The sequence below is a fragment of the Molossus molossus genome, unplaced genomic scaffold (assembly GCF_014108415.1).
Source record: "Molossus molossus isolate mMolMol1 unplaced genomic scaffold, mMolMol1.p scaffold_m16_p_26, whole genome shotgun sequence".
Lineage (NCBI taxonomy): Eukaryota > Metazoa > Chordata > Mammalia > Chiroptera > Molossidae > Molossus > Molossus molossus.
In genome coordinates, this window is record NW_023425362.1 from 3729288 (window position 1) to 3745406 (window position 16119).

Sequence of the window (16119 nt, forward strand, 5' to 3'; positions counted from 1 at the left end):
GGTCTGGCTGGGCTTCCTGACATGTAGGAAGCCCCAGGGGCTGGCTTGGGTCCCCTGGTGTCTGGCTGGTGTGTGCAAGCAGCTGGCTGTGTGACTGTTGTCACTGGGACCCAGAAGTGTTTCACGTGTGGTAAACACAGGGACCAGAAGGAATGGGAGTGGTCAGCAGAACCACTTGGGTGAGAAGAGTCTTAATTAAGGAAAAGGTGTTCCCTGTGCATTCGGGTGTTGCTGGTGGCTCTGTGCGGCTGTGGTATAGGAGAGGGACACAGGAAACGAAGGAGGCAGGGGCCAGATCACAGGGACGCTGAAGTCAAGCCCCAGAGTTTGGGTGTTATCTCCCAAGCCCTGGGAAACCGCTGAGCCTGACAAACTGAGGAGGGGGCACGGTCAGAGTTCCGTGGAGCAAGCTCTCGGGCTGTGGGTGGAGGACTGGAGGGGGTTAGAGCAGAAGCCAGGAGGCTGCCCAGGAGGGTGCTGGTAGTGGCTGAACTAGGGAGAGGGCACGGCTGGTCAGATAGTGCCAAGGATGTGGGCTTAACCCCAGCAGGGCCTCAGGTAGCAGCCTGGGGCAGGGAGGGCTCAGCCTGGCGGCCAGGTCTGACTTGGGCCCAGGGTGAGTATAGTGCCCTCAGAGGAGGGGAGACAGCCTGACGCAGGGAGGAGTAGCAGGAGACAGAGCTACGGGCCAGAGAGGTGGGGGTAGGGGTCACCCCTCTGGCCTGCAGGCATCTGCTGGAGTTCCCATTGTAGACAAGGCCTTGTTGCAAAATCTGGTCTTTTCCCAAAGGCAGTCTGTTGTTGCAGCCGGAGACTCTGAGGACGGGCCTCCGAGACCCTCAGCAGCCCCTGGAATTTCAGCGCCTGGAGAGGTGCCTGCTCTGGTCAGGGAGGTTTTTAGCTTCTCGGCCTAGAATTCTCCAGGGCAGGTGGGAGAAGAGAGAGGCCAGGGGGGCAGGGGAAAGGAATGGGCAGGTATGGCTCTTACCTGGGGGAGAGGGGTCCCCAGACCCAGGGCTGAGGCATGTGGAACAGGAGGGCACAGGGCCCTGTGTAAACTCTCTTGAAGATGGGGGGGAGGGGGGGGTCAGTGCCGGGAACCTGAGTCCATGGGAGCATGAGTCCAGCTATTCATGTGCTGGAATGTTCCACCGACCACCCACAGGGAGCTGTGTACAGAAATGACTGGGACCTGGCCCTGCCCTGGGGGAGCCTCCAGCCTGCTGGGACAGGCAGCGTAGCCAGTGACAGAGCTGCAGTGGTGGGGAGAATGGGGAGCAGGTGGGTGCCTACAAAGAGGAGGTGACATCCTGCTGGAGTGTGGTAGGACAGAGAGAGGGGACAACAGTGGGCTGGACGTTCTGTGTGGAGGGACCAGCGCATGCGAAGGGGAGGGGTGTGCCAGGCACCTGTGACAGCGTCTGTCAGGGCGGGCCCTGTGGCGTCTGTCCTCGGTGTTTGAAGGGCAGGGGATGGGCAGAAATTTGAGGAGGCCCCATGGGCCTAGGGGGTGCAGGGCAGGTGGGGAGGGGATGTGGGGGAACCCGGTGGCAGCTTCCTGGCCCCGCCATTCAAAAGAACAGAAAGCAAGCCCTTGGCCAGAGCAGGGTGGGCGCTCTGTGGCGCCTGCGCACTGCGGGCTCCCTGTGGCGCCTGCGCACTGCGGACTCTCTGTGGCGCCTGCGCACTGCGGGCTCTCTGGCGCCTGCGCACTGTGGGTCCTCTGCGGCAAGCCTCTGCTTTCCCCCTTCGCATCCTGCAGCCTACGGAGCTGGTAGCCCATCGCCATAGCAACCTGCAGGCATCCTGCGCTAGTGGGGGAGGGTGGATGCGTGGAGCAGCTGCCTGTCGGTGGGTTGGGGAGCAGAGTGTGGGTGGAACAGGATGCTGGGATCCCCCGCCCTCCTTGCAGGACCCCAGGAACCACCTCGGAGGTTCCGTTCTTGATTAACTCTGGGTCTGAGCTAAAGACTGAGGGCGAGGCTGGAGTCGATGTGTGTGAACACCTGCCTGGTGCAGTGGTCAGGGAGAAAGCGCCGATGCCACAGTGGAACCAACTCACTTCCCACCTGTGCTCCGCAGCCGGCGGAGACTGAGCCCGAGGTGGAGGTGGAGGTGGAGGTGTACCGGCGGGACTCCAAGAAGCTGCCAGGCCTGGGAGACCCTGACATTGACTGGGAGGAGAGTGTCTGCCTGAACCTCATCCTGCAGAAGGTAGAGGTCTGCAGGGCGGGGCCCAGGAGCAGGGCGGTTGGTAAGCCGGAGGGACTGCCCGCCCTCCACACACCCCCTCCTGCGTTCTCTTCCAGCTGGACTACATGGTGACATGTGCTGTGTGCACACGCACCGATGGGGGTGACATCCACATCCATAAGAAGAAGTCCCAGGTGAGCCAGGGGGAGGGCTCCACCTGGAAGCGGCAGCCCCCTGACTGCCCAGTGTTTGTTTTGAGGAGGCAAGTCCCCCTCCTCACTTCCCTGCCCCGCCCCCCCTGAGGTGAGAGTCTGACTCCAGAAGTCCATCAACTCCAGGGTCCTACATCCAGTGCAAGGAACACAGAACCAGGTCATCCCAAGCAGCTCCTTCCAGAGAGGTCCCCTCTGGCTTTGCCTGGCTCTGAGCAGTGTGACCATGGTGACCTGTGCCTTGGGCAGCATGTCCCACCTGGTTGAGTGGCTCTGGACCTGGTTGCAGGGTGGGCCTCACTTCGTCCTTAAATCTTCTTTCTTCCAGCAAGTGTTTGCGTCCCCCAGTAAACACCCCATGGACAGCAAAGGGGAGGAGTCTAAGATCAGCTACCCCAACATCTTCTTCATGATTGACAGCTTTGAGGAGGTGAGTGTGTCTCCCATCAGGTCTCCCTCAGGCCTCAGCCTTTGCAGAAAGGCAGGGTGGGGGACTGGGAGCAGGGATGGTCTGGACTCCCACCAGTGTGGGCCCCCCCTTCCTGATGGTTGACGTGGAGTGAGCGAGCGCCCAGCCTGGAGCCTCAGTTCTCCACGTGCCCTACTTGCCCTACTTGCCCTCGGGGTCAGAGATCAAAGGGGCTGGTGAATGGCAGACCCCATTGTAAAGGCCTACAAGGAGCGCTGCCCCGGGGGAGGAGTCACTGTGATCCCCATTAAACTCTGAATAAACTCCTCTGGCTTGGCTTGGGCATGGGATCCTCCGGTGTCAGAGGGGTGGGGCTTCGGAAGTTATCCAGGCCACGCTTTTGTTTTAAGGTTGGGCAAACTGGGTCCCCAGGCAAAGGGTGACTCGCCCTGGGAAACAGGTGCTGGGAAGACTGGGCTGTGTCCTGCTCCCGACTTGCACTGCACCTGCCCAGCCAGCCCCTCTGTTGAGGCCCCGATGACACGCCTGCTCTCAACCGGAGGTGGCCAGGCCCTTGAGGGTGGAGTGGGGCGTGAGGGGCTGGAGTGAGGGAGACCCTGGAACATGGGCCCGACAGTCCTAGTAAACCGCCTAACTCCTTAGTCTGGAAGTGTGCTGACGGACAGCATCCTCCCAGGGAAGTCCCTGCTCTTCCCAGAGTCACAGGCATGAGCACCCCTGCTGGACACCACCCCTGCTCCGCAGTCCGGCTGTCCCTGTCCCTGTGCTGGCTCAGCAGGGGTGGGTGGTCTGTGGCTCAGTGTTCTCACCTGCAAATGGGAGTTTCCCAGCAGTCCTCGGGGGCAGCCGTGGCCAGGCGGTGGGCAGCTGGCAGTTGACGTCTCGCACTCTGCCTTGCGCCCACCGCAGGTGTTCAGCGACATGACTGTGGGGGAAGGAGAGATGGTCTGTGTGGAGCTGGTGGCCAGTGACAAAACCAACACGTTCCAAGGGGTCATCTTTCAGGGCTCCATCCGCTACGAGGCGCTCAAGAAGGTGTATGACAACCGAGTGAGTGCTGGGTGGGTCCAGGGGGCCCCCCAGGCCCGTCTGTAACTGCCTCCTCAGCACCTGCAGTGCCCAGGCCCCATGAAGGGGGCTTGAGGCCAGCTTCACGTGGTGTTTGCATAGCCACTCAAGTGAGAACACTCCCAAGGTGGCCCCGACCGGAAGGGGGGAACCAGGTGGATGGCCATTCTCCTGGCTGGGTGCCATCCTGAGACACCTCCCCCAGAACTTAGTGCCTGGGGCGGGGGGATGAGGCTCAGGTTCGTGGGGCTGCGGTTCTGTTCCCAGCATGGCCCTGGGCCTGCTGTGGGTGTGGGTCATCGGGCAGTGAGGGAGTGTCAGCCGGGGACCCCAAGTGTTCAGCACTGCCCTGCCTGCTGGGCAGGGCTGGTCTGTGGGGGCTCAGTTTCCCCCAGGCTGCTCGTGTCCCTAGGGAGAAACCCTCCAGCCAGCCTGGCTCAGGCACCTCCCACCTGCCCACAGGTGAGCGTGGCCGCCCGCATGGCACAGAAGATGTCGTTCGGCTTTTACAAGTACAACAACATGGAGTTCGTGCGCATGAAGGGGCCCCAGGGCAAGGGCCATGCAGAGATGGCGGTCAGCCGTGTGTCCACTGGTGACACGTCCCCCTGCGGGACGGAAGAGGACTCCAGCCCGGCTTCACCCATGCACGAGCGGGTAAGGGCTGCACCGTCGGGCAGGGGCATCCTGTCCCTTGAACCTGCTTCCCATCGTCTCCCTGGTCCTTACAGCCCCCGGTGAGGTAGGTGTCATTGTCCCCATTTCTCTGGTGAGGAGTCCGAGGTTCAGAGAGGGCAGATAACTTGCCAGGGTCACACAGCAGGTTAGTGCCGGACCAGAGCTCCTTCTGCTCCTCGAGCTGTCACTGCAGCCAGGCTGAGTCTGCCGTGTCCTGGCGCCTGCCTCAGTGGGCCTGCTGGGTGAGCGTGGGCCGGTGACAGGCTCTCCCCAGGGAGGCGACGGGCCGACTCTGAGCTGTGAGGATCAGCCGGGTGCACAGAGGCCCTGGGCCGCTCCGCGCTGCTGGGAGCCCACCCCAGCCCTGGGTAGGAGGGAGCTTTCCTGTCTGCAGCCCTGGCAGCCAGGGTCGCGGGACCTGCTGCGGTGGGACGGCCCTGCTCTTTCTAGGCCACGTCCTTCCCCAGGGTGGGAGCCCAGGGCCGGCAGGCGGCTCCAGCCCACGGCTTCGCCCTGCTAGGGTCCTCTAGAGGGCGCTGCCGAGAGCCGTCAGTGCCTGGACCCGAGCCCTTCCTCTCGGAAGAGGACAGGAAGCTAGCCCACCGGCCGAGGCAGCCTGCCGGGCGCATCTCCAGGAGAGGGGCCGAGGGGAGACTGGGCGGGATTCCGGGTGCTGCTGCTCGTGTGACCTGGGACAAGCTCTCTTCCTCTCTGAGCCTCGGTTTGCTCATCCAGAAGTGGGGAGAAAACACCTGCTCCGTCAGCGGAGGCTCGGGAGCTGCTGTGCCTCGAGCACCTGCCCTCAGGTGTCCTCCAGGGCAGCGCGGCAGTGACCGCCTGCTGCCGAGCTCCCCGGAGGTGACTTCGAGTGTGCACGGGCGTTATGAGCGCGGAGACCGCGGAGGGTGTCGGCCACGCCTTCAGATCTGTCCGATTATTTAACCACCATTTCTCCGGGCGGCCGGGGGTGGTTTCCTCTCTCCACTACACTGTTACAGCTTTTTTTGTTGTGTATCTTCTGCAATGAATGTTTTAGACGCAGAACGAAATAAATGGCATTTGTTTGTAAAGGTGGGTGGGGATTCTAGGCAGGGCCTCTCTGTCACTGCAGTAGCGGCTGTTTATATTTCGGAGCTCGTTTCGGAGCTCAGGAGCCCGATTTTTGCCCTGGTCCTAATGTCCCACTGAGACCCTGACAGAATGTGTATGTGAAATCCCCGTGAAGATTGGCCCGGGCTCCGGGCTGGGCACACTGGGGGGCCAGTTCCAGCCAGCTGTTTGCTGAATGAGTTCAGATCTGTTACCAGACCTGACTGAGCCTTGGTTTCCCATCCATCCAATTTAAAATGTTCCCATCTGGTAGCAGGGGGATCCTGGGGTCAAGGGGAGGGATTGCCAGGGCCACACTGCTGTTAGTGGCAGGGCCTGACCTCCTGGGGACTGTTCAGGCCCCTGCCACCTCTGTGCTCACTGTTGCTCATCCCCCTTTTCTGGGGGTGAGGGTCATTTGTAACCAGCGCATGACAAATGCAGATTCTGTGTGTATTGTGGTTTCTGGTGTTTGTTTTTTATCTTTTAAAAACCTTCCCTGACTTGTGGGAGGACCATCTGGAGCCAGCGGCTGCGGGACTTTGGTGGACGTCGGACCTATGACGAGGAGGCTGATGGGCTCCTGAGCCTCGGTCCCAGCTCATCTCGTTCCTCAGATTCTTGTTTGCATGGGGAGGAGGGAGGAGATGGGCCAAGTTCCCTCTGCCTGGAACGCCCTTCCCCCCCTTCTTCACCTGGCGAACTCCTACTCGTCCTTCAAGACCCAGCTCCAGCGGCATCTCCTCCAGGAAGCCTTCCCTGCTTTCTCAGGCTTTGCCTCTGTGCTCCTGTGCCCTGTGCTTCTCTTTTTCTGTCTCAGCAGTCAGCGTGCAGTCTGTGGCTGTCACCTTCAGTTCTGCTGCCCCCAGACTGTGAGCCCCTCGAGGGCAGGGACCGTGTCACGTGCCTGTCTGTGCTCAGTGCTGTGCCCGCCTGGTCCTGAGTGGGTGTGGAGACGTTTGGTGAACTGAGCAGTGTGGTTATGGTTAGGAGAGAGGAGAGGAGGGGACAGAAGCACGGACCACTCAGAGCACATCCATGAACGAGCTCTGGGGCGAAGGGGGTGGGGACATCAGCAGGAGAAGACGTTGGGGGAGGAGCCCCTCTCCCTAGGGGGGGAAGACCGGAGTTGCAATCCCAATTCCCATCATCCTGCCGGGTGATGTTCAAGTTCAAGTTGGACAAGTTAAAGGTGCTGTCCACCTGTTCCCTCGTCTGTCAGATGGGGTTAATACTGGGTCCTGTCTCGTGGAAGGTTCTGTGGACTCGCGTGCGGTGGTAGGTGCTTGAGCAGGTCAGCAGCCAGTCTTCGCACTTAAACATCCTCTGTGCAAGGAGGACAGCTGGTCCCCGCACTGAACCCACATCCTGGTGCCCGCTTAGAAGGTCGGGGTCGGCGACCACGGCCGAGTCCCCTCTCCTCGAGCTGGGCTCCCGCCAGCTCTGTGTTGGTTTAGTTTGAGGGCAGGAGGTGAGTGGACTCTGGGACCCCCGGTGGTAGGCGGGCTGCCCTGGTGACTACTGCTCTTTGTCCCCAGGTGACCTCCTTCAGCACACCCCCCACCCCGGAGCGGAACAACCGGCCCACCTTCTTCTCCCCATCCCTCAAGAGGAAGGTGCCCCGGAACTGGGTTGTGGAGATGAAGAAGTCTCACTCGGCCAACGACAGCGAGGAGTTCTTCCGCAAGGACGATGGCGGAGGTGACCCAGCCCCTGGGTGCCCCGGCCCCGGCCCCTCAGGCTCCTGTTGGTCCATTCCTTCCTTCGCTCTCAGAGGGCCGGTGCCCGTGGGGTGGGGGTGGACGGTGGACAGGCAGCTCCCTGCCTCCAGGCGCACCCCCTCCCGTGGTCTCTGTTAGGATGTGAGGACCAGGCGGAGACTGCAGTTTCAGGGGTTCGTGCACTTGCTGGTCTGACCTCTCTGCAGGGGGCCGGGGAAGGTGCCGAGGGAGACATGGGCTCTGGCCATTCCCGCGGCTTGTGACTCAGTCCTGGTCCTACTCCAGGGCGCTGGCTTGGCCAGCTCACCCTTGTCGAGAGCCTGCAGTGGGGCCCTGCAGAGTGTCCCCCAGCCTGTCCCCCCTTGCTCTGCTGTCTCCCTTGGGCTCGAGCTCCCCGGCCTCTCCCAGCAAATGGCACCTGCGTGTCATATAATCGGGGCGGCCAGAGGGGCGGCCGTGCTCCCTGCGGGAGCCGGGGGAAGCCAGGAGGGTGTTAAGCGGGGGATTGGCAGAATCAGACTTGAACATTCAAACTCCCGCCCTGTGGTCCCTGTGGGGAGCGGACCCCAGGAGGGCGGGCTGGCTAACTGGTCAACCCCGCCAGTTCTCGGGTGAGGCCCAAGTGTGAGTGCGTCCTGCGCCGTGGTCCCCAGGCTGGCGGGCCGGGACTCCGTGCATGTTCGCTGGGCGGATGACGGGAGGACAGGCCAGTGCGCAGAGACTCGGCCCGGCCTTGCCCGCCCTGGTGTGAGCTCGGCAAGTGCCCTGCTCGTCCCGGCTCAGCCCCACGTCTACAACAAAGCACCAGAAACCACCCCACCCGCCTCCCGGGGTGACCCCTGGACTGGGTGATGATGGCGGGTCATCCCTGCCTCTCCCAGTGTCCTGTGGTCTGTGGAGCCCAGTTCCAGTGGCAGCCGGCCGCAGGGAAGCAGGGAAGTAGCAGTGTAGCAGGCCCAGAGGGAGAGCTCGGAGGGGTGGGTGCCCGCCCTGAGGGAAGGGGCAGAGCAGACGGACAGAAGGGCAGATGTCCCAGGCCAGGGTAATCCAATGCCCAGCACCCGGGCCAGGAAGGAGGCACCGGAGTGGGAGGTGTTCCCGCTCCTCCCTGACCCGGCCTCCCCCCTCTCCAGCTGATCTGCATAATGCCACCAACCTGCGGTCTCGGTCCCTCTCTGGCACGGGGCGGTCCCTGGTCGGGTCCTGGCTGAAGCTGAACAGAGCGGACGGGAATTTCCTCCTCTATGCACACCTGACCTATGTCACTTTGCCGTTGCATCGGATCTTAACAGGTAACGTTGTCCGATGTGCAAAATGAGCCTCACGTCTCGGAGCCAACCTTATCCTGGGCCCTGGGTTTCCCAGTCGGGCCGTGGGGGTGTCCGACCCTGTCCCCTCATTTCAGGTCAGGTCTCACTGGTCACGCCTCCTGTGGGTCTCTGGGGAAGCCGTAGCCCCTAAAGGTGTCTCTGTGTAGAGCACTCCAGCGCCCCCTCCTGTCCGAGTGCCTGCAGACCCCAGGTGTGTGGTCCCAGGGTGCTGTGCAGCTGCCCCGAGCCCGCGCCTCGTCCCTGTCTGACGGGGAGGACCACAGGTTGCTGCCTTCGAGGCTAGAGGTGGAGACGTGTGAATCACTTAGCATGGGCTGGCTTCCGAAATTCCCCATCTCCTCTGCCCTCCTTCCACCCCAGACATCCTGGAAGTTCGGCAGAAGCCCATCCTGATGACCTAGCTGTGTGTGGAGCCCGCAGGGAGCCTGGCCCGGCCCCGGCAGTACTGCCAAGTGCCTACCTGTCCACCGCCACCGGGGTCTTCTGTGACAACCCAGCGCCGGAGCCGGAGCCAGGCGGGGCCACTCGACCCCTGGGGCCAGGGCCGACTCCTCGAACACCAGCCCAAACTGAAGTGCCTCTTTCTCCCTCCCGCTGGCTCTGCTCCTGCCCTGCGCCCACCCACCCGTCACCCCCGCCCACCTCTGGAGAGCCCTCTGCACCCAAAGACGACCACAGGCGCCACGAGGCCGTGAGAGCAAAGGAGCAGCCGCGCCCACTATGCCCAGACCCGCCCACCCACGTGCCGTCCCCTGCGAGCGCCGGAGACCACCCCCTGGGGCGTGCGGCGTGCACTGCCAGCACTTCCTCGGGGGCCGGTCTCAGACTGCAATGCCGTGCCAGTGAGCTTCAGCATCCGACGTGGTCCTGGCATGTCCCTCCCTGGTGTGCTCCCACGGGGGTAACTGGGGAGACGGGGACACAGCTGTTCGGTGGTGTGGCCCTGGGCTGGGAACACTGCGCCCCACACCCGGCTCCAGAAAGGCCTCGAGCTGAGCAGACAGGCCCTGATCCCGCCAGAATGGCCTTTGCTTCCAGCCAAAGAGCACCACCAACACACACCTCCAACCTGGAGACGTCGCTCTGTGCCTCGGTGGCCGGAGCCCCAGAATGTGGACTCTGAGGGCAGGTGGGAGGGCTTGGGACCAGACAAGAGGATGGGATCTCTGCCAAAGGTGGACGGTGATGGTGGGGTTGGCACGCTCCCAGAAGGTTCTAGTAGAACCTCTGTCCTCGGGGGGCCAGGAGGAGGGGGATAGGGTGTTTCATCTCTAGTTTTCTAGAGCTGACTTCCTTCACTTGAGTGCTGGTCCCATTTCTCAGACCAGCTCACTGAGGCAACAAGGAATTGGCTTCCCTGTGGCCGGTCTGGCCAGGTGTGAGTGGCCCTCTCCCCCTGGGCTTGCCCCTGGCCTCATGCCAGCAGGATTTCCACCTGTGGTGACCCACGAGCCTTCTTGAGAGCAGAAGTGTGGCCCAGCCCCCTGGGAAGGAACTGTCAGCAGGTCTCTCGTGGTCCTGTGTTTGATGTCCCCAGGAATATCTGGGGGGTTCCTGCTGTGCACTTAGAGGTCCTTGGGGGCCCAGAACAGGAATTGGAGGGGCTTGTTCTCCCAGCTGCTTGTATTCTGTGCTCCAAGAGTTCGCACTGGGCCCCGAAACAGGGACTACTTTGGGGTTTTCTCTAGATTTTGTATGCTGTTATTAAAAGCGAGCTATTGCATTTCATTCTGCCTCAATTTGCCCACCTGTAAAATGGGGCTGATACCACCTACCTCACTGAAGTCTCCCAAGGTTCCAGTACACGATTGGGCCAGGGTGCAATCGCCAGCCATTCTGCATCACTGGGGTCAGGTGTCAGATTCTCTGGGTACGTACCGCCCCCTCCGCCGCCCTCCTCCTCACCCGTCCCAGAAGACGTGTGCCAGGGTTGGGTCTGCGCGTTCCCGCCGCCTCCGACCTGCGCGACTTCCCAGGGCAGCAGAGTCGGTGCGGCCCGGAGCTGCGTCCAAGGTGGCTCTTCAGGAACCTTTCTCCCTGGGTCTCGGGTCCGCGGCCTGGAACTCAGTTCTTGGGAGAAGTGTGGTCCTGGGGTAGCTTCCGTGGAAGAACGAGGCAGTTCGTCATGTGCAAAGGACAGGGCCCCTTCTCCGTCTCTGCGGTGAGGGGCTCGAGCAGGTTCCCCCACTGGAGCCAGAAATCGGCCCCGCGCTGAGGCTTGGCCACCACCCTGGCAGGGCCCTGGGCGGCTCAGGATCCTCTGTCCCGTCTGCCTTGCGGGGTGTCGAGGGCCAGTTGCAGTAACGTGAAAATGCTTTGCAGAACTTAGACGTGTGCCGATGGCGGGTTTTGAGAGCTCACACCTTGTTTGTACAGCACGTGGACAGGTGCACACAGCCGGCGGGCTGCGTCGTGTCCCACACGAAGGCAGCACCACCTGGCACGAGCAGGCCTGTCACTGTCCCAACTTACCGATGACACAGCCAGAGAGGTTAAGTGAACCGCCCAAGGTCAAAGAGCAAGCCCTGAGGGCAGGAGGGCGGCATGCCCTGGCACCGCTGCCCAGGACAGACGGACGAGCGGGTGGTGGAATCGGCCTTTGTCTTTAAGTCCTCCTACAGGTCCTTCTGATACTGAATTTAAAACGTGCTCAGAGGTGCTTGGTAACTAGGCAGTAAAGCTGAGGTTGTTTCTTCCAAGTGACAAATGGCATCAGTAACAAACAGGAACAAGTGACAAGACCAGAACCAGCGGTGGGTCCTGGTGTGGATACATTTTTACTTCTTGCGAGGCCACCTTTGATTTTCTGGGGACACGCCTCCGGGGTTATGCAGGGATGACAGAGCAGGTGCGCTTCTTAGATGAGAATTGGAATTAGTAATGTCCCTTTGAAGAAACCCAGGTGTCACATTTTAGGACATTAATAAGAAGGTTATCTCTCTTTTTTAATTAAAAGAAATGTCCTGGTTTAAGAGTCTGGCAGGTAACCGTGTCCGTTTACAGCGTCCGGCCCCTGGACGTCGAGGCAGCTTCTGGCCCTCTGTTCTGAGGTGTTGCTGGAACTTCCAGTTGCCAGTGGAAACAGCCTCCTCGTTTGAAAAGAAGGTTATTTCAAGCAAGTACCGGAGAAGTGTTCAAAGAATACAAAAAGAAGCAGAAGTAGTCTAGCGCCCTGTCCACCTGGAGACGGGGAGTTTTCCAGTGAGTCGAATCCATGCCAACATTCAGACTTTTCAAAAGGACCGAGTACATCGCCAGGAATCTGGGTTCTCTCTGGAACTCTGATAGGAAAGATGCAGGCACGTTCCTGGTGGGATTTCCCCTGAAGAATCTGGAGGGAATTACACCAGGATCTATTTTTGTTGTTTCGATCACAAAGACTAGTTAGTAGACTTTTAAAAATATATATTTTTAGTTGATTTCTAGAGAGAGAGGAAGGGAGAAGGGGAAAGAGAGAAAGAGAGAAACATTGACTGGGCTGCCTGCCGCATGCCCCCTATCGGGGATCAAGCCTGCAACCTCGGTATGTGCCCCAACTGGGAATCAAACTGGGGACCTTTCAATGTACAGGATGACACCCAGCCAACTGAGCCACACTGGCCAGGGCTACTTAGTAGACTTTTAATTGATTTTTTTTTTTTTAGAGAAACATCGATATGAGAAACATCGATCGGCTGCCTCCTGCACGCCCCCTACTGGGGCTTGAGCCCCCAACCCAGGCATGTGCCCTGACTGGGAATTGAACCGGGACCTCTCAGTCCATGAAAGATGCTCCATCCCACTGAGCCACACCGGCTGGGCTAGTTAGTAGACTTTTGAAGAATGAAATATTTTTTCCATTAAAAGACATTCCATGGGGCAGTCCCTATGCAGTTGGTATATTCTAATGACTGACTTGAGAAAACTACATTTGACATTGATATGGTTTTAAATCACGGGCCAAAATTCTTTAAAGGCTCACATATTACAAATCTGCCAGCTTTTTGATGAGACTTAGTAGGCTTCTTATCGATATCCTGTTCCGTTTTCCAACTTGGCCTAATTTAGTTTTACATTCAGTTTCAAAAACCAGTATCTTTTGACGTGACGTCGATTCTTCCTGTTCAGGCTTCCTCTCTTCTTGATTCCAGAAAACAAAATTACTTCTCTTTTTTAAAAAACACCCTAGCAGGACAGGCTCAGACACGAAAATCAAGTGCTGGCTGCCATCTGGCCCGTGAGCTCGAACATCCAGAGGGCCCTTTGGAGGTGTGGCCGCCGCCCAGGAGCGTGCTCTCCCGGCCCGGCGGCCAGCGTCCACCTCGCCTTCGGGAGCCAGCCGGTGGGAGCCGGGCCAGGTGCCTGGGGCTTCCCTTTCCCTTTCCACTCAGGGACTTGGCACTGACATGGCCCAGCGAGTGGCCTGGGGTTGAGTTCAGAGTCCCGCCGTGGGCAGCATCTCAGAAGTGAAGCCACGGACACAGTATGTGCTGTTTTCTAGTGTCCTCAAGGCCATCAGGTGTCGTCGGGCTCCCAGCCTTGGGCTCAGCAGATCTGAAACAGCAGCCACCCCCACCGCTGGACACGCACAGTCTCACCTCCCTTTCTTTTGTCCCCACTTCACAGAAGGTCGGGCGATGTGGGTGTAAACAAATACCAGTCTCTGTGCTTTCCAAACGAATTCTCTGTGAGAACGCTGAGACCTACGAGGAAACCTGTTGAGATGGTTCACTCCTCTGAGACGTAACTAAAGTGATTTGTGTGCAATCTGTTTTAGCAAAAGCACAGTGGCAAACACCGAATACGCTCAGACCGCATCCTCAGTGGCGTTTCCGTCCATGCTGTCGGAGCTCCCAGGTTAGCCGTCTTCCACGTACGGGCAGTCCTTTCGCGGCCGTGGCCGTGGCCGTGGCCGGCTCTCAGCTGTGCTTGCGGGGTTGCGTTTCTATTGAAAGTTGATTTGCATGTTGAGTATTACATTTATTTTTTTTCTTCCGTGTCTTCCTCTGATGAATCTGTACTTAGTTATTTTTTTCTTCTTCTATACAGATACTACAGCAATGTGGTAACTTAGCAATGGAACCTTACTTTGCCCCCAAAGATTTCTTAAACTTTTTGTGGGGTGTTTTTGCACTGTTGTTGGAGACGGACAGAAATCAGCCTCTGCCCGGCCTCAGCTGTCTTGGGTCAGCCAGGGGGTTGGCCCCCGGCTTCGGTGTGGTCAGATGCTGTGTTTGCGAAATTAAATCAGAAGAGATGCATTTCAGCCGTAGCTCTCAGCCTCTGTAAGTAGGATACAGCTTTTCCGTGTGTTACCAAGGCTCCGCCTCTCAGAGAGCCCTCGGGAGTGGAAAGATGGCTAGACTAGCAGCCGGGCCCCGAGTTCGAGTGTTGGCAGGCTCCCAACTAGCCACCTGTCTTTCAGAAGCTGGTGTTTGGACTGTGGGCTCTCTCTTGCCTTGCTCCGCCATTGAGCACACTGACACTGAGCACGTCCCCACACCTCGCTGACTACCAGGGTCTGCTGCTGCAGGTTCATCGTAGACGGCGCACCGTGAGCGACTTCCCGCGCAGTGCTTTTCCTTCCCATGGTCAAATGAAGTCTGTGTCCCAAGGCAGGGTGGAGGGCCTAAGACACTGCAGAAAGTCACAGAATAGAAAAAAGGGGGTCTGGGAGAAACACACACACACACACACACACCTAGAAATACAGTAAGGGCACACATCAAGTTGGCACCTCTTAGAAACTGACCGTTAGAAACATCCTAAGCTGGAATTTGGTGAAGCGGCCTCGCCAGGGCAGACTATGAGCTGGTGGCTATGAAGCAGGCAGTTTGGTAGGTGAAAAAGGTGTCTTTGCCGTCCCGATCAAACCCCCTTCTTGTTAAAAACAATTAGGTCTTTTGAAAGTTGTCACCTGAAAACGTTTGATATTTGGGGGAGTTTCTCCCCTGGAAGCTGCCTACTCATTCCTGTGTATCGCCTACTCCTGATTGGTTTCAGCTCTTTGATTCTGAACTAGATGAACTTTTAGGAATGACTGTCATGCCCCAGCTGAGGAAGCCATGTGGACGGGAGGGGAGACCTTCGGGAATGTTATGCTGGGAGGAGGGGAAGTGTAAGCGAACCCACCCAACCACACAGCTCACTGTATATATACATGTTGAATGTGTACACATGCTGTCCTTCGTGCTTGATTGTGAAAATGACACAACAGCTGGGACATTTCTATGCGGAAGGGGAATATTTGTTCTGGGGGATGATAAAAGACTTCTTTTGCTTACAGCCTCATGTTGAATTTCCTCCCAACTTGGCCTGGACATGAGCCCACAGGTTTAACAAGATATTTCTTCCCTGTATGTGGATCAAGGGTCTTTCATCTTGGAATCTGACTTTAATAAAACCGTTGGATTGCTGTTTGAAATAACCATGGTGGTTCGTAAACTTGAACGATACTTGAATAAACAATTTTGTTCAAAGGGTTTTAGGCAGTTCCAGAAACCAAGTGCAGCCCTTGATGGGGTACACACACCCATAGCTGTGTGGTCCGGGGTCCCTCCAAGCTGCATCTCAGCCCCGGGGCTGCTGTCTGAACCTGGGCTGGGCTCCCTCCCTGCCACCTGCCTCCCGGGTGCAGGGAGGGTCACAGAGACGTAGGCACAAGGGCTGGGGGAGCTCTGCAGGCCGAGAGCCACCACTGTTTCTGCCCCACACTGTGCCCAGAGGGCATGCCACAGGGTATCTTTAAACTCGAGGCAAAAGGGAGCACACATGAGCCCAGTGGTTCTCGACCTGAGTCTGTATCATCACTCGTCGAAACCCTGAAGTGGTCTGGAACTAGATGGTGGTGACGGCTGGACAGCTCTGAATATACTCCAAGCGACCGAATTGAACACTAAGAGTGAACTTTGTAGTGTGTCAGTTACATCGTAGTAAAAACCAAACAACAGGCCGGCAGTGTGGCTCCGTGGTTGAGCGTCGACCCTGCACCTACCAAGAGGTCGCCGGTTCGGTTCCTGGCCAGGGCACATGCCCAGGTCGTGGGCCTGATCCCCAGTGCGGGGCGTGCAGGAGGCGGCCAGTGGATGTTTCCATCCCTCACTACCTCTCCCTTCCTCTCTCTCAAATCCATAAAGAGCAAGCAACATGCTGGCCTCGCCGGCCCTGACAAGCGGGTCTGGGGTGGGGCCCGGGATGTCCGAGTCCCTTGGGCTGCTGCACCCAGGGCCACACTTGAGAACCATGTGGCAGCTCGGCCCCTCAGCGGAGGACCTAACAGAGCCTCCATTAGACGTTATCGGCTCAGGAGAAACTGATGGGCAAGTTAGTCTCCACAGTATCTTCTTTATCAGGACACATCTCTAACCCTTAGGGCCAGTGCTGAACAACTCGGGAAGCTAACAAATCCTACACTTCCG

General features: G+C 58.8%; 1 protein-coding gene across 1 annotated transcript in view; it reads left to right on the plus strand.

Moving 5' to 3' along the window:
* The window catches only part of KIAA0930 (KIAA0930 ortholog), a 36702-nt gene extending 27270 nt beyond the window's left edge, over window positions 1-9432 (plus strand). The window contains exons 3-10 of the mRNA XM_036278226.1: window positions 2083-2214; window positions 2310-2387; window positions 2734-2835; window positions 3745-3885; window positions 4366-4560; window positions 7209-7371; window positions 8525-8683; window positions 9083-9432. Of these exons, the coding sequence (XP_036134119.1) occupies window positions 2083-2214; window positions 2310-2387; window positions 2734-2835; window positions 3745-3885; window positions 4366-4560; window positions 7209-7371; window positions 8525-8683; window positions 9083-9123 (1011 nt within the window). The 3' untranslated portion in view covers window positions 9124-9432. The remainder of the gene's footprint in view (window positions 1-2082; window positions 2215-2309; window positions 2388-2733; window positions 2836-3744; window positions 3886-4365; window positions 4561-7208; window positions 7372-8524; window positions 8684-9082) is intronic.
* Window positions 9433-16119: the final 6687 nt, after the last annotated feature.